Source organism: Convolutriloba macropyga, chromosome 12 (assembly GCF_964194025.1).
Source record: "Convolutriloba macropyga chromosome 12, txConMacr16.3, whole genome shotgun sequence".
NCBI classification, from domain to species: Eukaryota; Metazoa; Xenacoelomorpha; order Acoela; family Convolutidae; genus Convolutriloba; species Convolutriloba macropyga.
Genome location: NC_134479.1, coordinates 44,296,045 through 44,322,985, shown reverse-complemented (window position 1 = coordinate 44,322,985; position 26,941 = coordinate 44,296,045). Strand labels below are relative to the sequence as shown.

Sequence of the window (26,941 nt, the reverse complement as noted above, 5' to 3'; positions counted from 1 at the left end):
AAATGGCTGAGCACTAAAAGTCATTTTTGCATTGAAAATATTATTGGGAGTAACTTTCAATTGGCCATAACCCCCCCCCCCCCCACTCTGTAGCACCTCAATGCGCACAGATATTTTTTCTCTCTTCATTTCGTTATTTTTGTGTACTTATTTATTTCTATTGAAACTATTATTGAAACCGGGGACTCTTTAAGGAGAACACCGCTAAGGTGTTTAAAATACTGATTACGTACTCCCCACCCCCCTCAAAAAAAAGCACGACCCCCCCATCACCATCACCCTGAAACGGCCCAGAGAATCGTAGCTTGGGACATCTTCGAGGGTGGGGGGGGGAGGAGGTGGGGGTGTACGATATCTGACCACTAAGCTGGTGGGTGGCCTATAATGGGAAAGAACCTGAATTAGTTTATGACCCCCAACCCATACACAATCATGTCTCCCACCTCCGGATTGTAACTGGAAAATACTGGATGACGTACTTTCCACCTCCTCTACCCTAATCATAGATGATCGTTTATATCTGCCAGTTTCCCCTGCGCATTTGTTCTTGTTTTAGTTTTGCTGAAATTGTATTCTGCCGGACGGTTCGCTTTTTTTCCTCTGGTCTACCCAAACTGATTGAAGGAAGGCCAAGAGGACGTAGGACGCGATATTTGACGGCCCGTCGCCCCCTGACTGGTGTCGTTATTAATATGTTCACATTCTCTGAACTGGTACCTGTCGGCGAACTGTACAGCGGTTCCGGCGAAGGTCAAAAGTACGTTTATTCATCCAGTGCGTTCCAATTACAATCGGTCAGAGATGTTTCAGTAATCTAGGAGGACGAGTATCAATTCAGGCGGACGAGTATCTGTTCAGTTTAAAATCGAGACTAGCAGGTGAAAGTGCTGAAAGTGAACACAGTAACTGAAATAAAAAGAATTATAACAATGAATTCATTTTAATGTTTTCCTTTAATAACTAATTAACCTAATTCGTCTATATTTTTGGTGAATTATTTTTTTCTATTAAAGCAGAAGCGTTTCAATGAGAAATTTCATACAGGGGGGATGAAAGTTTTTTTTTTGTAGCGAGTGACAACTAGCTCATGTCAAGATTCAAATGCTTGTCGAAATCAATACACTTAAAATACTGCAAAAGCAAAATGAATCATTTTTTATGCATATTTGTTTTTAATAATCAATGACAACTAACAATTAAACTTTTTGTTTTTCATTCACAGTGCAGTTTAGTTGAGTTTTTTCTCTAACGATTTTTTTTTCTATGATATCAATTCCGATCAGTGTTAAAAAAGACTGCGCACCAATTCTGTACAACTTAAGCTAAGTTTAAAAATCCGATACTTCTTTAACTCTGAACAAAATTGTTTTTTTTTGTCTGAAAAAACTCTTTTCATGGTGAGAAAGAACATGATCATAATATGTTCACACCCTAGTGATCGAAGAATTTATAATCTTGCAAGAATCTTGCAAGCAATCTTGCAAGGGAATGCATACTTCTTGCAAGCATCTTGCAAGATTCTTGCAAGATTTGAATCCATCTTGCAAGATTCTTGCAAGATTTGAATTCAACTTGCAAGATTCTTGCAAGATTATAAATCAATCTTGCAAGAATCTTGCAAGATTTTAAATCCATTTTTTTTCTCACCTGCAGGAATGATGACGCTGAATAAGACAATGGCAATGATGAAATAGCTAATTTCTGTCGGAAATTTCTCGAAGTCAAGCTAAGAACCGACTTTTTGAGATTTTCCAGTATGATCTGTTTTTTTTTACCCTCCTCCTTTTGCATTCCGGGCTTGGGACCGGCAGTGGCGGAGTTACACAAAACAATTATAGGAGAATTGAGCAATGCACTAGGTAAATTTACCTGGCTCAAAAAGCTCTCTCCAAAATAAAACAAAATAAAGCACCCAATCAAATAAATATACATTTTAACATTAAAATACAAGACAGCAAAACAAACAAGACAACAAAAGAACACAAGGCAGCAAAACAAAACAAGACAGCAAAACAAAACAGGACAGGAAAACAAAACAAGACAGCAAAACAAATATATGTGGGTTTTCGTTGGCATCCTTGTTTTTAAACGTTAGGTCAGTCTTAAAACGTAGGAAAGCTTCGGTACACTAAATTAAAAAAAAACGCAAAGAAATATATATTTGATTTTGCTTTAAAACGTAAAAGTTTTTGGTATGTTTGGCTCGAAACGGAAGAAATCGTCGGCTTTTATTCAATCAAAATTTTAAGTTAATATTTCCTACATACTGGCGATTGATTCTTTTGCTTGATATCCGAACTGCTGATGATACTGAAGAAAAAATGTAAAGGTTTTTCTAGCTTTTTTCTAACTAACCGAGTTACGGGCGTTCAAAGTCACCAACAATTTTCAGTCACACACCATTAGTCTAATCATTTTTTTGTAACCAAAAGTAGTAGAAAATCAGTCGTTTGTAAGTTGGTCTTAGTCTCTCAAATGCCCATAGTTGAATCACATCATGGTCGTCATTTTGGTCGATCAATGAATAATTCCCTTTTTGTCAAAACTTTGATACAATTTGATATATGACCTCAAAACTCAAGAGAACCTTTCACTATTGTTCGCTAACGGAAATTTCGTTACACGAGGGAACAGGTGACACTATTTTCCCAATAGTTCACTATTTTCCCAATAGTTCACTATTTTCCCGATAATGTCAATAATTACATCAAATTATATACAGTTTCTGGATTTATAAAGGTTCAGTACTGAAATGGTCTGGGTGCTACGCCCGGGTAATTAATTTCGGAGGACTGTTTTCTCCATGAAAAATCTCACTTCCCGGGTAGAAGTTTTTGGTGAATTGTTGTAAGAAATGCGGTGATTGCTGTGAATGTAGTGAAAATAAATATTTCACTGCATTTCTTGCAAAAACTCACTGCGTCTCTTACAAAAATTCGCCACATCGACTTTTGTGGCAAATTAATGTAAAAAATGCGGTGAATGCGATGAATAAAAATATTTCACCGCATTTCATCCGATTTTTTTAGAAAAATTCAGCACGAATTTCACCGGAATTCAACGCATTTGCTTTCCAACGTTTACTGAATCTGATTTAATTTCACAAGAAATAAATTTGGAGTACGTTAGAGTTGGCGCAGTGAACTAAGACGTAAAGGAAATGCAACAGGTAAGAGGTTCGCACCTGTGTAAGGAAGTCATTTTTTTGTAAGAATACTATGAACGCGGTCAAAATAAAGAACTTGTCGCGATTCACCGCATTCACCGAAAAAAGATTAAAGAAATATGCGGTGAAAAACATTTTTTTTCACCGCATTTCATCGCGTTTCTTACGAAAATTTACCACCAAACCTCGAGCCGGGTTAGTATAAAAAAATTTAGTGAATTTCGCTAGTAATTAGCTCAGGACCATACAAAAATTTTAGTCACACAACATTAAACTAATCAAATTTTTTGTTACCAAAAGTCGTAGAAAATCAGTATGTTTGTAAGCTGGTCTTAGACTCTCAAATGTCCAGAGTTGAATCACATCAAGGTCGCCATTTTGGTCGATCAATAAACAATGCCCTTTTTGTCAAAATTTTATCAGCAGACGCTTTTGTCAGCCTTTCTTTATCTTTTCTGCCGTTTGCTTGAGGACTCGTAATAACTTCGATTGACAATTTCGCAATCGATGGAAGCGGTTTTTTCCCACTGAGAAGTCGTCGTGATGCGCTGACTTCATCGCTTTCCGGTGCAGGCAAAATGTCCAAGTCAAGGCAGTGTTGGGGTTTGAGAAATGTGGCCTCTTTTTCAGAATGAACCAATTCTTTTTCAGAATGAACAACTTCTGTTTCAGAATGAACAACTTCTGTTTCAGACTGAACAACTTCGTATTCAGAATGCGGCACTAAGTCGGCTTGGACCTTGACTTGAAACTGGTGGGCCGACTCGAACATTACTTGCAGTTTGGCTGAAAAGATATTTGGATGAGATCTGAAATTTTTCATTAAGGTACGGAAGTTATAGAAAAAATATGTAGTTTGAAGCCTACATATTTGATTACATGATTCTTCAATGGGTTATACCTAGTCTTCAACTTTGAAATCTTGAACATCACATACTATTTCTATGTCGGAAGCAACTCGAAACCTGAAATCGACAAGAGCATCAAGTATTGAACTAAATTTTTGCTGTACCTAACAATCTTCAATCAACATCTTTGCTGATACAGATCGAATCACTTTGGCAAGATACAAAACGTTTATTCTGATTCACTCGCTGAACCAGAGCAGAATTCAGAATTGAGTATCTGTTGACAACTGCCTTTGCTACTCATACTTGTAACGCTACTTCATTCACATGTTTTTAAGATTGGTGGTGTAAGCGATGAAGTAAGACAGGTACAATTTGATAAATGGCGCTCAAAATTCAAGAGAACCTTTCTCTATTATTTGATCCGGGAAATTTCGTAACACAAAGGAACGTATGACACTATTTTCCCACGATAGTGTCAATAATTACATCAAATTATATACAGTTTCTGGATTTACAATGGTTCAGTACTGAAATGGCCTGGTAGTTAATTTTGAAGGACTGTTTTCTCCATGAGAAATCTCACTTAGTAAAAAAAATATTCGTTTATTGAGTTTTGATAGTAAATAGTTAAGACCTAATTCATGAAAAAAAAATTAAAGACTCTTTCAGCCAGGAGCTACTTGTTTGCGCTAACATGCATGTTGTCTTTTATTCAGGATTTATAGCATACAAAGACTTGAAACTTTCAAAACTGTTAGAAATTGTCCTGAGTTTAAATAATTATTCACCAACCCTAAGATGGTTGATACCCAAGTCTTAAAAAAAATATGTTTTTGTACAGTCTGTAAAATTTTTCTGTCAGCACTCTCTTTTGGCATATCTCACCTATATGATACCCCAGCATCACATTGTGATCCACCAAAAGACCCTAACGTACAATATCAATTGCAAGTTGGGCACAAAATAAAAGAGTAAGGCCAAAGAGATAACAAATTTTTTGACAAACTCCGAAGCCAGTTTATACATATAAATGCTCATTCATAAAAAAAAATTAATCAAGAAAAAAATGCATATCACGTCAAATTCGTTTTCTGGATACGTTTAAACCACAAAATTATTTTTTAACACACACAAAGAATCAAATGTGGATTGTAAATGCGATATAGTAATTTAATAGGTCCTCTGACTACATTATACGGGAATTTGTGGCACCAGTCAATGTATTATGTGTCATATATGACCTTGTATGATATCCAAGAAATTTTTTCAAGTTCAATGGAAAACCAAAATTATACAGTTTTTAGTCTTTGAATTTTTTTGTATGATCCCTGTATGATTTCTAGGAAATCATATATGATCCTTGTATGACTACTAAGAAATCATACAAATCATATATGACCTAGTATGATTACTAAGAAACATATATGACCTAGTACGAAATCAAAGAAAGTTGTATGATCGTTGACCCGGGACTATTATCCTATGCAAACGGCATCTTATTCTATAGGATGAAAACAATATTGTAAATTGCGGATTGTGGTGACAAATAATTGGATTTAAAGAAAACCACGAAAAAACCACGAAAAAATCTGTGTGACCAGTAATTAGGTTTTCTGATTTTACACCTATGCACAGAACAATTTGGAATGCATGATTTCTGGCGTATCTCTGATACGGAAAAAATGATCAGAATGACAAAACTTTGCTAGCTCTGCAATTGGATTTAAGGATCTTTTCGGTTTGTGCCCCCAGTACGTTATGCTCCCCCCAATTACAGAGCACGTGCAGTAAATCATTATGTAATAATGCGACACATGCGTCTGGGGAGTGCAAATAATATGCACCCACTAAGCTGGAGGGGATGGGGCAACGGAACAAATCCGAAAGTTGTTACTTGTATCTTTTTCTCTGGAAACTTCAAACGCAGTTATAGCGATAAGTGCGTTTCCCCATTTCTCTCGGACATCGTTGACCTCCTGCTTGTTCTGAAGTGTTTCGCTATCTCGATCGAGCAAATCAGAAAGTCGGTCCAGCAAATCGTTCAACTGGTTGCGACGTCCTCTCAACTCCATTTTGTTGTTTCCAGGTGATTGTCGACACTTGCAAAGTTCGAGGAAATGAGCAAATACTTCTTCCCCGAAGGTCATAATTGTTGAGATGTCATATTCTAAACAGATTTCTTATCATAGAATCACGTCTACTTCGGTTGAATAAAAGCGCCTAAGTCGTATGAACAATTCATTAAATTTTCAGAATTATTTTAAAGGTATTATTGATAAGTTTCATCAGTTTACTAACAAAGGCCACCTATTTGAGCAATAAATAGATAAAGTTCATTAAAGGATGCTGAAATACTCAACTAGACACGTTGAGGAAAACTTTGTGCTTTTTTGGACTTTTTTGTTAAAGTTGGCTCCCAGTCATTCATCATTGGTTGATTTTGTCGATTCTTTCAAGTACTCTACTCTACAGACTGTGCATGGACACAATTTCCCAAAAAAACGAAAGAGCGCCATTTTAGCCTCTACTCTAAAGCGGATTGATCTCGAATTAGAACTCACAAGTAATTACTTTTGTTTATCAAAGTTGGGGGAAATAAGTTGTTGTTTTTTTGTTCAGTAGCTATTTATTTCGGCGAACTTTCCATAAAAAACCGCTAGTAGAATCAGTTTTAGTAAAGGTGAGAAAAACTGGTTTTCATTGTTTAGCAGATTGGTTGAAATTTTTTTGCTGAAATGAATCGGTTTTTACTATTCAAGATTATTATTTAAAAAATCTTATTCCTACCCTATATTTAAATTTGGCATGTTTCAGGTGCGTTTAACTGACAGCGTTATGAAGTCTGAGAAGTCGATGAAGTCGCTGTTTCAGAGCTATATCTCAAACTTATTCAAACTATCAAAAAGCGCGTAATAAAATCGTTTTTATTTCTGGAATATTTTTTATTGATTTTTCAGGCCAATTGTTTTCACTTTCGTTCTAAATTTTCAGCAGAGAAGACAAGATGTTAAAGTTGTTTGTTAATAGTTTTGCACAACTTTGAATATAAATAAATGTTATTAACGGAAAAATCTTGCCTATTTTTAATTTGATATTCTGGATTTCAGATTTGCGGCTGTCAAGCTCATTCGCAAAATCTAAAACTCTAATTTTGACAAACTTAACGAAATGCTGTTTTCTAGCTTTTAAACTATTGTTCTTTTGTTTCACCCTTCTGAAGAGAAAACAACCAATGTTTTTTCAACCAATTTACTGTTTTGCTTTTTTGCTCTTGTTGATAATGTGTGTGTGACAATAATGCACCTCACAAATGTAAGGTTTTTTATTATTATTATTATTATGGTAACCTATACCAAATGCTGCTCATATCTTCCGTTCTATTTTCGAAAAATAATTGCAAATAAATGACAAAAGAATCAATTTAATGTCAATATATCACAAGTCTGAATAATTCATGATCGCGAGTTGAAATCTGACAATCTCTGTATACTTTTGTATGAACTTGTATGAACTGTACACTTTTGTGAGTTAAATAACAACTGAATTCAAATCAATTAAATAGTTCGCTTTTTATAAAAAAAAATTGATAATTTCGAAACAGATTTTGTTTTACAGACAATTGCAAAGTACAAAAAGTCAAAATAGTTAGCAATGAATTGGCAGGCTGAAACCGCAAAAAGCAAAATCAAAGAGAAAAAAATAGACGTAATAACACCAAATTTATGAAAGAAATCTTTTGTTTCTATGTTTTTTCTTTTTATATTTCTGAGTATGATTTATTTTGTTGAAAACTTGAGCTCAAAATTAAAAAAAATTGTACGTTTTTGGATACTGTAGACAAAGAGGCGTGCTAAGTTTGCCTTTTCAAACAACGTGATAGTCTAAAGTGAACTTAAGTCATGTTTACCATATTGCATGAAAGTTCTATCATTACTGTCATAGTCAAATATTCAAGATTTTTTTAAAATACCTAATTTTTTAGTGTATCTTTTAGTGTTGATGAACTGATGAATATAGGCTAATAAGTTTTGTAAATTACATATATGATGAATTGGTGTAACGTTAAAAAAGGACTGATTTATTATACACAACACAAGAAAAAAGATTGAAATTTTGCAAGTTTACAGTTATAGAGATTTTTTCAAAATCAATATAGCTATTAGTTTTAGCCTTGTTTTACCGAGAAAACTTATAACCGAAAACTGATATAAATTGAAAACTGTTGTCCATGCGAAGTTTCATTTTTTAAAAAAAAATCTGATTTGGCAATTTTCAATTAAGTTTCTATTTTGCCTTCGCGTTCGCAAAAAACTTGTTGTGCACATAAATATGTTCTCAACTACTTTTACATATAACGTAGGTTGCAGGCCTTTAAAAAGTAAATAAAACATTAATGGCAAATTTTTAGAATGACTTCTTTTTCCCAGTTATTCATCGTTCAGATAAAAAATTTTTCAAATGCATGCTCAAGCAAAATAGAACAGAATAATCAACAACCATTGAAATGAGCTTTTAACCACTTATTTTCTACAGGTTAAATGTTGCTCAAAATCGTTGTTTCATCCAGTTTATCAACCAGCAATTTAATTGTACTTGAAAGTTTATTTCGCGTATATTTTTACTGCTTCATTAAGAAGTACTTAAAAACAATCTCAAAAATAAATAATTTGTTTTGAACTAATAAAATAATGCTTTAATAACTATATAAAAAATTTAAAATTTTCTGAAGATTGCTCAATGTTACGTATTGCTGAAAGCGTAAAAGCTTGCTGGTAAAACTAAAAAAATGAATTTTGACGATTTTATAAATCATCGTTTAATCTGCAGTTTGCTGGCTCATTAGTTACGGGTTTTTGGCCAAAAGACTAGAAAAAATGGACTATGAACTAAATTTATATATCTCTCATAACATTAAATTTGAGTTCAAATTTCATTGCTTTTTTTATCTTTTTAAAAAAACATTTGTATTCGGAAATTTAGCACCTTCTCTCTTTTTTAGTTTTTCTCTCCTCTCTATAGTATTGAATCGTATGCCACCGCATAGCCGGTACCGATTTCCAAAGGCGACTTTTTCTCCTTATTTTAAGGAACTTCGACACCCTACCTTAATACATAGGAAACCAAATTCTGCGGTTTTTATATATGTTATATTTTTGTCAATTTGTAGGCAATAATTTTAGGTGGATCAGTTTTGGTGGTGATTTTTAGCGTTCACAACTCGACCGGGGAGAAAAAGTAAACTACTCACCACAAAAATTTATGTTAGTGGTATTTGTAGGACTGTCTGGAAACATGTGTTCCTGCCGATCCTTGCTGAATTTTCGCAGAACATTAATGGCCCCGTCTGAAACAATTACTTCATTTAGAGGTTAGAAGTTCATTAAACGATCTCAATTGTCACAGTTATTTCATGCAAAAACTATTCATATCAATGTTCATAGCCCATAGTTAAATGTCAAGTTGTGAGCAGCGTTGAGTTACAACTAGATAATAGCTCGCTATTTGGGCTTTCTGTTCATGTCAGTTTGTTGATAGCCAGGAAATTCCGCATGAATGGAACAGACTGCCATTTGAATTGAAGCTAATACCAGATGATCTTACTTATAGGAAGAAACTGAAAACCTTTTCATTCTGATTGTTTTATATTGAAGCACTTTTGAGTATTTAAATGGTGCCTAAACCTAAAATAATAATAATAATAATAATAATAATAATAATAATAATAATAATAATAATAAAAATAATAATAATAAAAATAATAATAATAATAATAATAATAAAAATAATAATAATAATAATAATAATAATAATAATAATAATAAAAATAATAATAATAATAATAATAATAATAATAAAAATAATAATAATAATAATAATAATAATAATAAAAATAATAATAATAATAAAAATAATAAAAATAATAAAAATATTAAGAATAATAATAACAATAATAATAATAATAATAATAATAATAATAATAATAATAATAATAATAATAAAAATAACATTAATAATAATAATAATAAAAATAATAATAATAATAATAAAAATAATAATAATAATAATAACAATAATAACAATAATAATAATAATAAAAATAATAATAATAATAATAATAATAATAATAATAATTATAGTAATAATAAAATAATAATAATAATAATAATAATAATAATAGTAATAAGAATAATAATAATAATAATAATAATAATAATAATAATAATAATAATAATAAAAATAATAATAATAATAATAATAATAATAATAAAAATAATAATAATAATAATAATAATAATAATAATAAAAATAATAATAATAATAATAATAATAATAATAAAAATAATAATAATAATAAAAATAATAAAAATAATAAAAATATTAAGAATAATAATAACAATAATAATAATAATAATAATAATAATAATAATAAAAATAACATTAATAATAATAATAATAAAAATAATAATAATAATAATAATAATAATAATAATAAAAATAATAATAATAATAAAAATAATAAAAACAATAAAAATATTAAGAATAATAATAACAATAATAATAATAATAACATTAATAATAATAATAACAATAATAATAATAATAATTGAGGAGATGCACTTTTATCGGTTTATCTATTCTCTCTAAAGTAAGCTCAGCGGCCTGAAGGTCAAAGAGATAAAGGCTGAAAAACTTTTTTATGCTGCTGTTTTATACTCGCGTTAGACACTGTGTGCGCCTTTTCTCTCGGTTCCGTTTGGAACTAACAACTAAAGTGGCTGGTATGGCCGGCCGTGTTACATCTTTTTAAGTACGTATTTACAGAAGTTGATAGATAGATATAATAGACATAATGAGTTAATAGCAGTGTTTATAATAATACGTTTAAAGTCTTTGTTACTAGAGAGGAGGCACGTCCTCACCACATTCCCCCCGGGGAAATAAAAGTCGGGTGTTAAACTCGTAATTTTACTCTTTGTTGTCTAACTCGTGTTCCATGCTGCTCTCTTGGTCCGGTTGGGCCTTTGGTTCTTGTTCTGGGGGTACGATCGAGGGTGCTGCTGTATGAAAGCTCATTACCGAATCCTGAGAGTCGGAAGACAATATAATGCAGGACTGACCGAAGTCAGTTGAGGGTGGCTGGATCGATATTTCCGGGCGGGTTGGGTTGTCGGAGGATTCGATCAGGTCAACGATTTCAGGCTCGTCGTTGGTTGGTGTTATGGGCAAATTGGTTAACATGTTTTCCACGTGTAGCTTTCGTACCGTGTGGTCCGCTGAACGTTTTCTGGGATTAGGGCTATTTGGGCTCTTGCTTATGGTGATGATGGTGGGGTTACTTTGAGTAATGGGCGAGTACATGAAGTCCGTGGGAGACGACGAAGATACGATAATGTGGTCTTTTTTGTAGGGTTTTTTTTGCTTTTACTTTGAATTTCCTCACTTTGGGGCTCTTGATTTGGCTGAGATCCAAACTTGTTCGTTGCCTAGTTGCGAATACTTGGGACTGCCTTAGGGCGGCTAGTTTCGCTTTAGTCAACTTCTTTTGTGCTGTGGCTTGCTTGGTTTGTTTCGGTTGCTTTCTGGAGCTGTTCTTTGTTGCAGTTTTCTTTGGAGTCCGGTGTAGCAATTTCTTTGGCAGTTGTTTGATGGGTGAGATCGTGTGCTTGGATGGGGCCCGAGAGGGTCCGGGGTTGTCTATTGGTGTTGACTGTGCTGTGGGAGCTCGGGATGGTCCGGGCATGTCCGACATTTGCGCTGTTGATGTAGGTGCCGGTTGGGCCTTTGGTTCTTGTTCTGGGGGTACGATCGAGGGTGCTGCTGTATGAAAGCTCATTACCGAATCCTGAGAGTCGGAAGACAATATAATGCAGGACTGACCGAAGTCAGTTGAGGGTGGCTGGATCGATATTTCCGGGCGGGTTGGGTTGTCGGAGGATTCGATCAGGTCAACGACTTCGGGCTCGTCGTTGGTTGTTGTTATGGGCAAATTGGTTAACATGTTTTCCACGTGTAGCTTTCGTACCGTGTGGTCCGCTGAACGTTTTCTGGGATTAGGGCTATTTGGGCTCTTGCTTATGGTGATGATGGTGGAGTTACTTTGAGTAATGGGCGAGTTCATGAAGTCCGTGGGAGACGACGAAGATACGATAATGTGGTCTTTTTTGTAGGGTGTTTTTGCTTTTACTTTGAATTTCCTCACTTTGGGGCTCTTGATTTGGCTGAGATCCAAACTTGTTCGTTGCCTAGTTGCGAATACTTGGGACTGCCTTAGGGCGGCTAGTTTCGCTTTAGTCAACTTCTTTTGTGCTGTGGCTTGCTTGGTTTGTTTCGGTTGCTTTCTGGAGCTGTTCTTTGTTGCAGTTTTCTTTGGAGTCCGGTGTAGCAATTTCTTTGGCAGTTGTTTGATGGGTGAGATCGTGTGCTTGGATGGGGCCCGAGAGGGTCCGGGGTTGTCTATTGGTGTTGACTGTGCTGTGGGAGCTCGGGATGGTCCGGGCATGTCCGACATTTGCGCTGTTGATGTAGGTGCCGGTTGGGCCTTCGGTTCTTGTTCTGGGGGTACGATCGAGGGTGCTGCTGTATGAAAGCTCATTACCGAATCCTGAGAGTCGGAAGACAATATAATGCAGGACTGACCGAAGTCAGTTGAGGGTGGCTGGATCGATATTTCCGGGCGGGTTGGGTTGTCGGAGGATTCGATCAGGTCAACGATTTCGGGCTCGTCGTTGGTTGGTGTTATGGGCAAATTGGTTAACATGTTTTCCACGTGTAGCTTTCGTACCGTGTGGTCCGCTGAACGTTTTCTGGGATTAGGGCTATTTGGGCTCTTGCTTATGGTGATGATGGTGGGGTTACTTTGAGTAATGGGCGAGTTCATGAAGTCCGTGGGAGACGACGAAGATACGATAATGTTTTTTTTGTAGGGTGTTTTTGCATTTACTTTGAATTTCCTCACTTTGGGGCTCTTGATTTGGCTGAGATCCAAATTTGTTCGTTGCCTAGTTGCGATTACTTGGGACTGCCTTAGGGCGGCTAGTTTCGCTTTAGTCAACTTCTTTTGTGCTGTGGCTTGCTTGGTTTGTTTCGGTTGCTTTCTGGAGCTGTTCTTTGTTGCAGTTTTCTTTGGAGTCCGGTGTAGCAATTTCTTTGGCAGTTGTTTGATGGGTGAGATCGTGTGCTTTTGTCTATTGGTGTTGACTGTGCTCTGGGAGCTCGGGATGGTCCGGGCATGTCCGACATTTGCGCTGTTGATGTAGGTGCCGGTTGGGCCTTTGGTTCTTGTTCTAGGGGTACGATCGAGGGTGCTGCTGTATGAAAGCTCATTACCGAATCCTGAGAGTCGGAAGACAATATAATGCAGGACTGACCGAAGTCAGTTGAGGGTGGCTGGATCGATATTTCCGGGCGGGTTGGGTTGTCGGAGGATTCGATCAGGTCAACGATTTCGGGCTCGTCGTTGGTTGGTGTTATGGGCAAATTGGTTAACATGTTTTCCACGTGTAGCTTTCGTACCGTGTGGTCCGCTGAACGTTTTCTGGGATTAGGGCTATTTGGGCTCCTGCTTATGGTGATGATGTTGGGATTACTTTGAGTAATGGGCAAAATCATGAAGTCCGTGGGAGACGACGAAGATACGATAATGTGGTCTTTTTTGTAGGGTGTTTTTGCTTTTACTTTGAATTTCCTCACTTTGGGGCTCTTGATTTGGCTGAGATCCAAATTTGTTCGTTGCCTAGTTGCGCATACTTGGGACTGCCTTAGGGCGGCTAGTTTCGCTTTAGTCAACTTCTTTTGTGCTGTGGCTTGCTTGGTTTGTTTCGGTTGCTTTCTGGAGCTGTTCTTTGTTGCAGTTTTCTTTGGAGTCCGGTGTAGCAATTTCTTTGGCAGTTGTTTGATGGGTGAGATCGTGTGCTTGGATGGGGCCCGAGAGGGTCCGGGGTTGTCTATTGGTGTTGACTGTGCTGTGTGAGCTCGGGATGGTCCGGGCATGTCCGACATTTGCGCTGTTGATGTAGGTTGTGTCCGGGATCTTTCGTCATTTCGTCTGCCTTTCGTTTACGTTTTTCCTCTAAACAGAATTTTTCAATTTTCTTTTTGTTTCGGTTATACTCTCCTACCGTTTTACAGGCAACGAAGTTAATTAGTCGTAATTTGGGTTCTTCTGGTTTTTCTACTATGTTTGTTTTATGTGTTATGTTGGCTGTTTCCTTTGATATTGCTATATCACTATTTCTTATTACTGTATTTTTCCTGTTATGACTGTCTATGGTTATAGTGTGGGGGCTGTAGTTCGTAATTGTACCGTCGGGGATTGTTGACCAAAGTGGTTTAAGTGTACCCCGGGGTTCTGGTACTCGTCTTCTAATCGTTATACTAGCTAGGTTTTTTCTAGTTTGATCAATGGTTGTTGTTTTGTCACCCAGTTGGAATGTAATTTTAGAAGGTATGATCGTAACTCTTTGTGCAAGATTCCCCAGTGATGTGTTGTCTGATCCCGTCTCTGACCCAGATTCGGCTCCAGAGGGTTCTTGTCTCTCTTGGTATTGAATGTTTAAATTCGCTTCGCTATTGGCATCGTGGTCCCAGATGTCGCTCGGCGTCAGTGCGGCGTGTTGGAGTAACTTCTTGTCTAGATAAAAAGATTGATTTTTGTTGTATGTTAGATTATTTTTGTTTGGTTTAGTTACTATGTTAGATATTTCGGTGTTTGGGGGAAGACCGAAATGCGCTTCGAATGGTGTTATTTTTGAGACCCGATTAGGTATTAGTTTAATCGATTCGATTATAGCCGATATTTTTTCTGCTATGGTTGTGTTAGACCATATTGAGTCTGATATCATCGAGGCCAGTCTGCGTTTCAGAGTTTGTATTAATCTTTCAACCATGCCTGTGGCTCTATTGTCGTGGGTCGGGGGGAATATTAGTTTGATGTTTTTATTCTTACAGTAGACGTCGAATGATTTAGACTTAAATGCTTGCGCTTGGTCGCAGCGTATACTGCGTGGGATGCCGTGAAATTCGCAATATTTTTGTAAAAATTCTATAGCGGTTGACGCGTCGCAATTGGGGTGAACTACGGCTGATGGGTAGCGGGAGAAGCGATCGATTGCTACTAGTATGTATGTTTCATTGTTAGACTCATTTGGTATTGGTCCTGAGAAGTCTAATTGTATTTCTTGGTTGGGTTCGAGTAGTTTGGGGAGTTTACCTAAATCAGATTTTGGGATTATGGGTTTAAGGTTTTTACCTTGGTCTGTACATTGTTTGCAATTCTCCGCACGGAGTTTGATTGTGCGGTGGATGTGGGGGAACCAGATTAAGTTGGCGAGTCTGATCATTCCTACTTGTCCCGGGTGGGTCCTATGTACTGTGTTGATGATGGTGTTTTGTAGCTGGTACGGGATTACAAGTTTTCCGTCGTACAAGAGGCATCTAGAAGGGGAGATTCCTAAGTCGCGTCTGATGTTGTAGTAGTATTTGCTCACTTGTTTGAGCTCGTCCCAGTCTTGCTTCTCCACGAATCGTATTATGTTTAGTAAATTTTTGTCTTTTGCGGTTGCTTCTGCTAGGAAAGCTTCTCCCAATACTTGTTGTAGCTTGTGGCGGTATTCTGGGGTTGGCTGTTCGGTGAATTGGAACAGTGGTTGGTGTTTTTCTTCTAGGATTGGCTCTCTTCCTCTTCCGATGTTGGAGGCTTCTTGATTATCTGTTTGCGCTTTTTGAGTTCATTTCTGTTGTGTCCATTTTGTTTTTGTTTGGAGCTCTGTGTCTTCTTTGGATTGTTATATCTGATGTATTCCAGTTGGGGTTTTGTCTGGTGATTCCGTTTATGTATTGTTTGTTTGTTTGAATGTTTTTTGTGATGGTATATAAACTAGGAGAATTAATTTTTGGAGAATGGATTTGGCTTAAAGTTGGAATTGTTTCACTTGAGCGATTTGAATTAGAAATTGAATGTGTAAGAGGTAACTGAACGCTGTTAGAATTAAGGCAAAATGCGCTTTGTTTAGTGCGTGAGTTTTGAGCGTGGTTAATTACGTCATTCGTTTGGAATGGTTTTTGTGTTGCGTTGTTATTGGCCGAAAGTGCATGGCGGCGAAATTTGTCGTTTAATGTAAAGTTGAATTCATTTATGCGGTTAACTACGAAAAGTTCATCATCTTTACTTATTTTAGAGGCGGGGGAATGGGGATGAAGGCTGAGGTAGTCGGTGAAACCCATTTGGGTACCGGGGATATGTTGGATTTTGAATGTGAACGGTAGTAGGCGGTCGGCCCATCTGGTTAGGCGGCTGAAATTAGACTTATTGCCTTGATTCGATTTTAGGGCGGAAAGTAGAGCTGGTTGGTCCGTGGCGATTGTGAATTCAGAGCCGTAAAGGTAGTAGCGAAAGTGTTCTGTAGCCCATACAACCACTGGGAGTTCGAGTTCGTTGGTACTGTATTTTTGTTCCGCTGTGTTTAAAAATCAGCTGGCGTATGCGATAGGGAACCATCCGTTGTGATCCCATTGTTCTAATGTTGCGCCTAAGCCTTTATGGCTGGCGTCGCATTTGACCCGGGTGGGCTTTTCTTTATCAAAGTGTTTTTGTTCGGTGATTTCGGATATTTTGTTTTTTATGTTGTTTAGCGCATCTGTGTGTTCGTTTGACCATTTTATCTTGTTGTTGATAATATTTTCTTTTTTAGTAGTGGTTTGATTGGGTCGAGGAGGCTTGCCAGGTTAGGTATAAATTTTATCAGTTGATGGATTGATCCCATTAGGGATCTTAGTTGTTTTAATGTCTTTGGGGGTTCTAGGCTTTTTATTGAGTCTGTTTTCTTGTCGTTAGGAGAAATGCCCGATTGTGTAATATTATATCCGAGCCATGTTATATTTAGTTTTGCGAATTCGCATTTCTCTAATTTAATTGCTAGATTTTCTTCGTCTAAACGCTTAAGTATTAGCTTAATGTCTGATATATGGTCTGCTATGGTTCCTTTTGTTATTATTAAGATGTAGTCGAGGAAGTTGAATTTGTTTGGTATGTTTTCGAGATTTTTGTCAATTGTTTTTTGGAAAGTCGCGGGCATGTCTGATAGACCATAGAAGCCGTTTATGAATCTGTATGTGCCTGTAAATTTACCCCCGAGGATGTTAAAGTTACAATGTTTTTGAATGGTGGGTTGGAGTGTTATTTGGCTGTAGGCATATTTTAGCTCTATTTTGCTGAAAAAGAATTCCCCAGGGATTTGTTTACTGTCGGATAAGTATTTTGCTACCGCGTCCATTAGATTGTCTATGGATTGCATTTGGTATTTGTTTTTGTTAATTGCATCGTTTAGGAGTTGAGAGTCGAGCGCTAGCTTTATGGATTTGTCGTGTTTTACTGTTATTACGATTGGACTGATGAATACGTCGTCTGAACATTTGTCGAGCTTGATTATTTGTTTCGTGTCCAATAGGTGTTTAATTTCTTTTTCTACTTTATCGGTCAGGTGAAGTGGGACGCGTCTGCCTTTGTGTTGGGTGGGGACGATGTTGTCTTTAATATCTGATTTAGCTATATGGTTCTTTGATTTTCCTATTCGTGTTCATAGGTGGGGGAATTGTTCCATTATTTTCTTTTTGAACAAAAGTTCTGTACTAATTTGATTTATTTGTTTACCTTTTTTCTGTGTTAGTGAGAATCCGAGCTTGGACAGTACATCCCTTCCAACTAGGTTCACTGTTTGGGTTTGAACGATGAGGATTTTGTTGTCCCTCGAGGTCCAATCGCCTGATGTGATGTCCAGTTGGAGTATTCCAGTAATAGGAATGGATACGTTGTTGAAGCATCTATTTTTTTCTGGGTCTTGGTTGTATGGGAGTCTTATTGCTTTGTGACATTTCTGGAGTATGATGTTTGCTGTTACTTCGTTTATGAAGCTTTTTGGGCTTCCTGTGTCGGCAATCCACTCTATGTCGATGTTGTCTGATCTTGTTTTTATCCAGATCTCGTTATTAAGGGATGCGTCGATTCCCGAGGGATTCCTCTTCATAAAAGCGATTGGTTTCACGTGATTAACTTGGTTCCAGCTGTCTATGATTTTATTGGATATAGTATGAACTTTCAGGGTCCAAGGTTTCTTGGGCTTGCTCTATGGTACTGTTGTGTTCTCCTGTGATCGATGATGTCGATTCTTGTTGTCTAATGTTCCGTATACGTCTTGCTGACGGGTTGTTTAGTACGGGTTGCTGTTGGTTAATGTTCCAAGTGGGTCTAGTGGAACGGCAGACTTTTGCATGGCCTACTCGTTTGCAATTGTTGCACTGAGCTTTTTTGGCGGGGCAGATCTGAAGAAGGTGTTCGAGTGAGAATGGGGCTCCGCATCGTCGGCATGGATTGGGTTGTCCTTGATTTCTTTGTTGTTGTGGGCGTCTTTGTTGATTTGTTGTGTTACGTACATTTCGAGGCTGTGTGCGTCGTTGTAGCGGATATTGGTTAGGGCCAATATGTGCAATTTGGTTGTCCATGATGTTTGTTGCTCTTAATCTTCCTGCTATTGCCCGCTGATTTTCTTGGCCTCTTACCTTATTCAGGGCGTACTGTAACACTTGGGCGGCTGTCCTTGTCTCCGTGAGGAGTTCACTTTGGATCTCCGTGTTGTTCATGAAGGCTATGAATAGATCATTGATTAAATCATCTTCTGCGGTGCCCAACCGGCATTGAGCTCCTAGGGCTTTCAGCCTGCAGTGGAATATTTCTAGTTTCTCATTCTCTTGTTGTTTGCAAGTGAATAGGAGGAATCGGTCATATGTTGTGTTCCTCGGGCGGGTGAAGGATAGTGACAGTTCATGAAAGAGTTCGAATGGGGATATTGTGTTAATATTGTAGTGGGGGAAACGTTGATGGTAAATGCGTTGTCCTTCCGTTCCAATACACAAGTAAATAAGACTTTTGACTTTTGTGTCAGCTTAATCCCATGGGATGCCATCTACAAGGGGTCCTTTGAATTCGATTGCCTTGCACTCGTTCTCCCAGTCTATTTTTCTCTTTATATTGCGTTGATCTCTCTCTCTCTCTCTCTTTTGAACTTGGGTTTCGTTCTGAACGGGGGGTTCGTAAGTTGGTTCCGCTGGGTAGAACAGGTCTTTTGGTTCTGGTTTGTAGCGGAGGAGGGTGTCGACGTTTAAAGACTCTTTAGCGATTATTGCTATTTTGAGAGTCGCTGCCCATGTGGGCCAATCTGTTGGCGGGTCGATAGCTCTTTCCCAGTAGAATGGTATTCCTACAGGGGTTCGTTGCAGGTTAGCTGACTGCGCCATGTGGTGATGCGCTTTTATCGGTTTATCTATTCTCTCTAAAGTAAGCTCAGAGGCCTGAAGGTCAAAAAGATAAAAGCTGAAACACCTTTTTATGCTGCTGCTTTATACTCGCGTTAGACACTGTGTGCGCCTTTTCTCTCGGTTCCGTTTGGAACTAACAACTAAAGTGGCTGGTATGGCCGACCGTGTTACATCTTCTTAAGTACATATTTACAGAAGTTGATAGATAGATATAATAGGCATAATGAGTTAATAGCAGTGTTTATAATAATACGTTTAAAGTCTTTGTTACTAGAGAGGAGGCACGTCCTCACCACAATAAAAATAATAATAATAATAATAATAATAATAATAATAATAATAATAAAAATAATAATAATAATAATAATAATAATAATAATAATAATAATAATAATAATATTAATAATAATAATAATAATAATAATAATAAAAAAAATAATAAAAATAATAATAATAATAATAATAATAATAATAATAATAATAATATTAATAATAATAATAATAATCTGGCATTTTTTAAAAGTGAACTTTAAAAAAATGCGAGATTCATCAGAAGACTTTCATCATGCGAGATTCATGTTAAATTCATCTAGAAAACAGCTTGTAAGAGAGCTCGCTTCATTTTCAAAAACTTGTCATATCTGACTTTTTAAAATTGCTCAATTAGATCATATGTTTTCAAACTGCTTTTGTCAGATATTCCAGGACATAAATTCTCCTTAAACCTTCTCCTTAGTGGACTTTAAACAATACATAATCTTCTAATGATGTTATAGATGATGTCAGATTAACAAATTTAGACTCTTATTAAACGATAAAGCATAACCGATGAAAGCCTTGATTTTTGTTCCCAGAACTGTCTTCACAAACTAAATTTACAAGTTTGATAAACTACATTTTAGTGTATAAAGGCTTGTTTCACAGTCATAATCAAGACCAAGAATTTTTCGGTCAAATTGTTGAGAATATTTATCAGATTGAAGACGCACTTCATAATCAATGATTGGGAATCAGGCAAAGTTTCAATTTCAAATTTGAAATTCCAGGTTCGCCCTGCCAACCAAATAAAACATTAAAACCGAAGAAATCAGCTGTGAAGTACATTTATAGTTCCGACCCCCTTTAGTGGGGGAGGAACAAAATACTCAAATAAGTTTATTTGTTCAGTAAAATTTGGTCGATTGACATATTCATCGTAGAAGTTTGTGAGTGGTATCATTAGAAAACCCCACTAGCGTAAAATACGTAAAAAGAAAGATTTTTTTATTTTAATTTTGTTTACGGAGTTACTGAGGTTTAAATTCTTGTCAACAATTGACAGATTTTTGTTGCTTCTGTTCACATTTACCGCAGTTTTGCACAACTTTTTGGTCAAATTTTGCAGAGCAAAGTTTATATTGTCAACGATTGTGTTGTTGTTTTACGTCTAATGAGAGAAGAGTGTTGTTGAACTGTTTGATACAAATCATTGCCTATATTTTTTTCGAAAATTTAAAAAATTCAGATTTTCATCAAAAATAGCACGATTCAGGTTTCTTTAGTCCACTTTGTTCAAATATGCTGAATTAACACACCTGAATTTTTCAGCTCAGTCTTTGTTAACTCCAAAGAAAACCATTGTACTTGCGCGTCCTTAAAGAGTGCTCTTGGTTTCAAATTTTGAAGCTTTTTGCTCATTTAATTTGATAATTATCCAAGATGCATAATTTATTTTTCAAATATTAATGTTTATGTCAAACGATTGATATGTATAAAATTCGCAACAATTACGAGTTCCTAAGAAAACAACAACAAAAGCAAGGCTAGTTTGGTTTAATCGATAATTTTTTTCAGTTCAAAAATAAATCGGAATCTAACAGGCCGCTGTCTGTTTCAAAAAATATTTGTTTTCTCTTGTTTATATTAAGTGAATTGGAGAAAAGAGAATTTGAAATCAGTGGTTATTAATGACAGGTCCAATTGGCTTCTTAAGGAATTTCAAGGAAAATTATCGAGATTTTTGTCGATTGTTTATGCTCGTACTGAATTTTCAAAGTACTTCTTTTCAAATAAATAATAGTTTATTGGGCGTGACCACTTTAAAGCTTTGTATCTTAAAATTGGAAAAAAAACAGTTCAAAGTTTTTTTAATGGATATAAATTTAGTATTTATTGAGGTTTTCTCTTGAAGTAATCCTTATTTTTTGGTCTTGTCGCGTTATTGATAGGTCAGTATCACATTTTTGTCAGTTCTAAGGAATACACAAATAAACATATCGAATTCTTCAGTGTACAGAATACAGTTTTAACTGCTTCGACAAATTCCTCTAATAAAATAATTGCAAGCCTTAGCAGATGAAACAATGGAATAAATTTACTAATTTAAGTTGATTGGTAAAGATTTTCATGACTAGGTTATTTTATGACATTTCAAAAAAACACGCTTTTTTTTATCCCTGCACTTTGCTATTAATCTTTCTCCACTTGTTAGCTACTCTCATTCATTACAAGTCACAAATCACATTTTTGGCGAATCACTTTGACATAAAAAGCGAAAATGAACATATCTAATGTTCTTTATTGATTTGTTTATTTTTTTAAAGGCTATGACAACGTTTTTTTCTAAAGTTTTAAATTGGTTTTTCAGTTTTGTCTGCACTTGTAGTTCTTTTTGTCATTCAGAAAAACAAAAAAACATAATTGCTTGTCTTTGAAGGTTGTACCCAAAAATTACCGATGGCGCGCATTCTGCCCCTGCTGTATTGAAAAAGGAATACCAAAATCCAGCTACGTAATTAACAAACCGAAATCATAGAAGTTCATAGCCATTTACAAGATCCACCAGATATTGAAAAAGTAGAATCTGGTCTGTGTTTAACGACAGCGCAGCAATGGCTGACAGAATTATGCTCATAAGGGCAAAAGTGCGTAAATAGCAGCAACTACTCTAGCCAGCAACTCAAACCAAAAGACGGTTAAGAGAATGTGCTGTCAAGTTCACCCATAAAAAAGTGAGATCTCATTAGTGAAAAGATTTGGGATTGCACAGATAGCACAGATAGCACATAGTGGTAATAAATCATTTATTTTGATTCAGGGTCACAGCATGGTTAAAAGAATTGTTTTTTGACTCTGCCAGCCATTTATCATTCTCGAGCAATCACATGATTGGTTCTGCGATGAGACTGTCTCTTCAAAATGTTGGACGTCATTTTGTATTTTTGTGAATAGGTTTTTTCCCACACGTACTGGAACCAGTGACTTCCGACTGTGCGTTAAAAGCTCTAACCAAGGACTTTGTCTTGAACTGTTTTATTGATTTTTTAGGTCTGTTTTGTTTGGGACTATTTTATCTGGGACTATTTTTAAAATAGGGACTAGTATGTTGGGACTGCTTTTTTGGAACTTTTGTCTGTTCACTATCAAAATCATTGTATATTGAAATACGAGCCTGCGCCCCTACCAAATTATTTTAATTAATTTCTTGCCAAACTGTGTGATTTCGAGACCCAGGCATTGTAAAATGTAATACCATTTATAAAATTTTTCATAATGTCAGATATTCTAATCCTTTCTCTGACATTAAAAGCCAAATATAATCGTTATTTTGTCTAAAAATATCTCACACTGTAAGCCATTTTTATGCGTATTAAGATACGATTTTTGTGGAATAAAGGAATCCTATCCTTGCCTCCAGAGCAGATCAGAAATGGAGCAGAGTAAACTCAGAGCTGGATCAGAGTCTGATACGGTCACTTTTTAGGCTTGACCGAGCAGCTCCAGAGTAGAAGTATGCGGTTACCCTTGACAAAAGGGCTCCCAGAGTAGACCTGTTCTGGGATATCCCTGACAGAGCCGGGCTCAGTGCAGGCCTACTCTGGGACAACTCTTGACAGAGCAAGCCCACTCTGGGACCACTATTGACAGAGCTGGCTCAGAGCAGGCCTACTCTGGGACAACTCCTGACAGAGCTGGCTCAGAGAAGGCTTACTATGGGACAAATCTGGACAGAGCTGGCTCAGAACCGGTGTACTCTGGGACAACTCTTGACAAAGCTGGCTCACAGCAGGCCTACTCTGGGGCAGCACTTGACAAAACTGGCTCAGAGCAGGCCTACTCTGGGGCAGCACTTGACAAAGTTGGCACAGAGCAGGCCTACTCTGGGACAGCTCTTGACAGAGCTGGCTCAGAGTAGCCCTACTCCGGGACAACTCTTGACAGAGATGACTAAAAGGAGGTATACTCTGAGTCAACTCTTGGAAAAGCTGGCTTACAGGAGGCCTACTATGAAACAACACTTAGAAGAAATATCCCAGAGTACGACTTCAATTCTGTAGCCTGTTCTGGGAACTCTTTAACTTGGTCAACCTCCGAAAAAAAATCTACAACGTTTAACTATTTTACAGATCCTATAGTGGAGAATTTTTTTTTCTAGGACTTCATTGTGAAATAGCTTTTAGAATAGTTTCAGAAGTAATAAGAGTATTTGGGACTTTTTTCGAAAAAATGAACAAGTTAGACTTGACGTTCATCTAATATCTGTTACAGGTCAATTGGATTCTTTCTAGTCTTATAATTGTTCTTTTAATTTTGCAGTAAACGATTTTGAAGTCATTTGCTTCATTAAAAGATAATGTGAGCTATGTGTACATAGAATTACTCAGTTCATTAAAAAAATGAAACTAAAACTGCAATTGGACAAAATTACTAAATTAGGAAAAAATATTTCAACTATTCGTAAAATAACGTCGAATGTAACTCTGAGTTTAACTCTGTCAAGTCAAATTCCAGAATAGACCTACTTGTGTTCTACTCTGTTCAGACAAGACGCAGAGTTGAAAGGTCTCCTACTCTGGGGGAGCTCTGTTCAAGCTCTGATAGCGCACCTAACGCTGAAATTACCCTGCTCCAGCTCTGATCTTCTCTGGAGGTTCGGTACGGGAAGCAAAATTGACCAAATAGTCCTCTATAAAATGTAGGCGACTGGCTGGAATTTTAATCAAGCCGGGGCGAAACAATTTTCTCTACCTGATATGGATGGTTGGCTTTGAAGAGAATCACCTGACACAATACTCGCAGCATCAAACTCGGTTTCTTGTGCAGAGAAAAATGAATGTGAGCTGCTCAAGGGTTCTGCCTCTGATAGGATTGTATCCTCGCTGTCCATTCAGATCCGAATCACCAGAAATATCAACAAAAAACTTTCTTCAATCGGTTGAACTACTGCTGAAAAATTTAAAACAAATCTCCTTTCTCTTTTGTCTAATTTCGACTCGTGAAAGTGATCTACTGAAGCCTTATAATTTGGAATTCAAATTGAAAGTAAAAAATTTTCAGCTACTGGTAAAAGTATATTATAACATGACGTCACAATCAATGACTACTTTTAGAAAAAAAAGCAACAAAAGCTCGAAGCAGCTCAAGAAATGAATAAACTCAATCAGCGACAAATTTTAATCGGATCAACATTTAATTTGATTATACTTATACGCTTGTCACTCGTTTATTGCAATTATATTAGTAACTGAAGTTCTCTCTTTCTCTCGCTATTCGAGTTATATATACACCTTCGAGTCCACGTTTTACAAAAGCAATTTCAAATAAAATTACAATAAATTACACGTATTTACTGCCACAATTGAAATTGTTCAATTTTTGATTACTATTTATAGATTTCGGCTGCTATGAACGCGTGAAAAAGTTACTTATTTTGGAACCATCGACAACTGACCAGCTATTGAATGCTTTAATCGTTAAATTAATTTGTCAAAACAATGAGTAATATATTTGCTGATTCATCAACTCGCATATTCTTAAGAAAAATTTGAAACTTCCACAATTTATAATCTTTGGTCATATAAACTGTTTAGTATCCGAAATTTCGTTGATTGAATAAAACATCATTGGAAAGTGCATTACCTAGATTTGCATATCCTATAGATTTCTTTTATCCGTTTATTACTATATAAGTATTAATTGTACTACATAAAAATTGTACTACATAAAAATAACTGTACCACGTAGGAAAATGTTTGAATGTTGGGGTTCAAACTTATGAAATTTTCAGCATATTTGATTCTCAACCGTTATTCCACTGTGGAAAAATCTAATTTGTTCACTCTTTCCACTCTTTTTACCCATTGATAACGGTGGACGCCTCCACCAAGCAGGAAACCATCGTTCAAAACGAAATCATGAAAAGCCTTAATAAACTTTTTTATGATCATGAAGTGATGATTTCGTTCTCTATCTTTGTTAAACAACTTAACTACATTTAAGATACAAATATATAAAAACTTTAGATTTCGAATAGCCTGGTCACCGATTTAAGGATAAAGTCTGAATATTGTACTCCACTAGTTGAAAACTTCGAAATTGATTGAAGAGAAAAATTCTCATTACGACAAACTACTCTGTGAACAAAACACGAAAACCAAATTTTTGGGAGAAAAAAATTCCGTCGATTTTGTATGATTCATAACAAACATGCCGAATACTTCCTAAGCTTGAAATTGAAGATACCAAAAATTTGTTGTGTTTAAAAAACATAAAAAACTTTGATAACATGAAAAACCAAATATTCGAAAGGTATTATGCGTTCTATTCAAATATCTAACAATTTATCAATTGTCTGTTGTTTTGTTGTCAAATGGAATACGGTTTGGCGTCTCTCATGAAGGAAAGACCAGATTCGAAACAACCTTTAGCATGAGGAACTTTTGTTCCACAAGTTTTAGATTTAATTGTATATTCCGAGTTCGCCCACCTTAGACGGAACTTTGAGAACTTACTAAGATTTTTACGGTGCCGTAGAGTACTAACATGCCTTTGTACATCCCCGTTTAAGGCCCCAAAATATTTTCTCCGGCACCGTAGCTAAATGATTTAATTACCAACTTCTATCGTCTAACTTCCAAAAAATGATTTTAAATAGGGTCAAGAAACGGAAAACTGTTTCAGATTTCTCAAGAGAAACTCTGGACTTTTTTTTATAAAATGTACTTCATCAACTGAACAATTGATTGATGGCTTTGCGTCAATTTGATGATATAAGAAGCTGAAATATTCCGCATCAGTTTTTTATTCTGTGGGGCCAGATTTGACAGCGTGACATGCATCATCCTCTTTTCAATCGTTCGCATATCTCCGAAGATACTTGAAATCAGTTTAAAAGCGTTTAATTTTTGATGTTAAAAAAAGGACATAATACTCTAATCAAAGCTATATTTCCCGGACCTAGTTCGCATTGAATATCAGCCCTGAACCATTAAAAATTGTAGTATGGTTTTTACTCTTTCCATTACTCTGATCAAGTCGGACTTTAAAATTTACAGCCTGATTTTTTGATTTAATGAGTCATCCGTCTGAGCATATATTTGCACCAGTTCTGGCGCTCATCTGCGAATAAAAAATCTTAGACTGTTCTGCAAATTAGCATGAACAAACGCCGGCTGTGTTTATTCTGGGCATAATTACCATCGCTTTCGTCTGATTTCGATCTCTCAAGTAACTACTAAAATTTCTTGCTACTACTGTAATTTTGTATATTTATGTATATATATATATATATATATATATATATATATATATATATGTGTGTGTGTGTGTGTGTGTGTGTGTGTGTGTGTGTGTGTTT

The 26,941-nt window shown here is 36.1% G+C and overlaps 2 protein-coding genes across 2 annotated transcripts in view; one reads left to right on the top strand and one right to left on the bottom strand.

The window, feature by feature from the left end:
* Positions 1–26,941, top strand: part of LOC142350658 (uncharacterized) — a 444,386-nt gene that overhangs the window by 361,127 nt on the left and 56,318 nt on the right. The gene's annotated exons all lie outside the window — the stretch shown is intronic.
* On the bottom strand, positions 3,377–24,672 carry LOC142350545 (uncharacterized). Its single transcript, XM_075402394.1, has 4 exons — positions 24,334–24,672; positions 9,266–9,361; positions 5,912–6,184; positions 3,377–3,952 (listed from the first exon to the last, which is right to left on the bottom strand). Exons 1-4 carry the CDS (start codon positions 24,470–24,472, stop codon positions 3,531–3,533), a joined length of 930 nt encoding a protein of 309 aa, XP_075258509.1. The 5' UTR covers positions 24,473–24,672; the 3' UTR covers positions 3,377–3,530.

What these genes read in the sequence shown, in the direction of transcription:
- LOC142350545 (XM_075402394.1), bottom strand. Translation starts at nt 24,472, where the DNA reads ATGGACAGCGAGGATACAATCCTATCAGAGGCAGAACCCTTGAGCAGC. An exon ending in AAGCCAACCATCCATATCAG is followed by an intron (nt 9,362 to 24,333) that starts GTAGAGAAAATT and finishes TAATTGTTTCAG; the next exon opens with ACGGGGCCATTAATGTTCTG. An exon ending in TTCCAGAGAAAAAGATACAA is followed by an intron (nt 3,953 to 5,911) that starts GTAACAACTTTC and finishes ATATCTTTTCAG; the next exon opens with CCAAACTGCAAGTAATGTTC.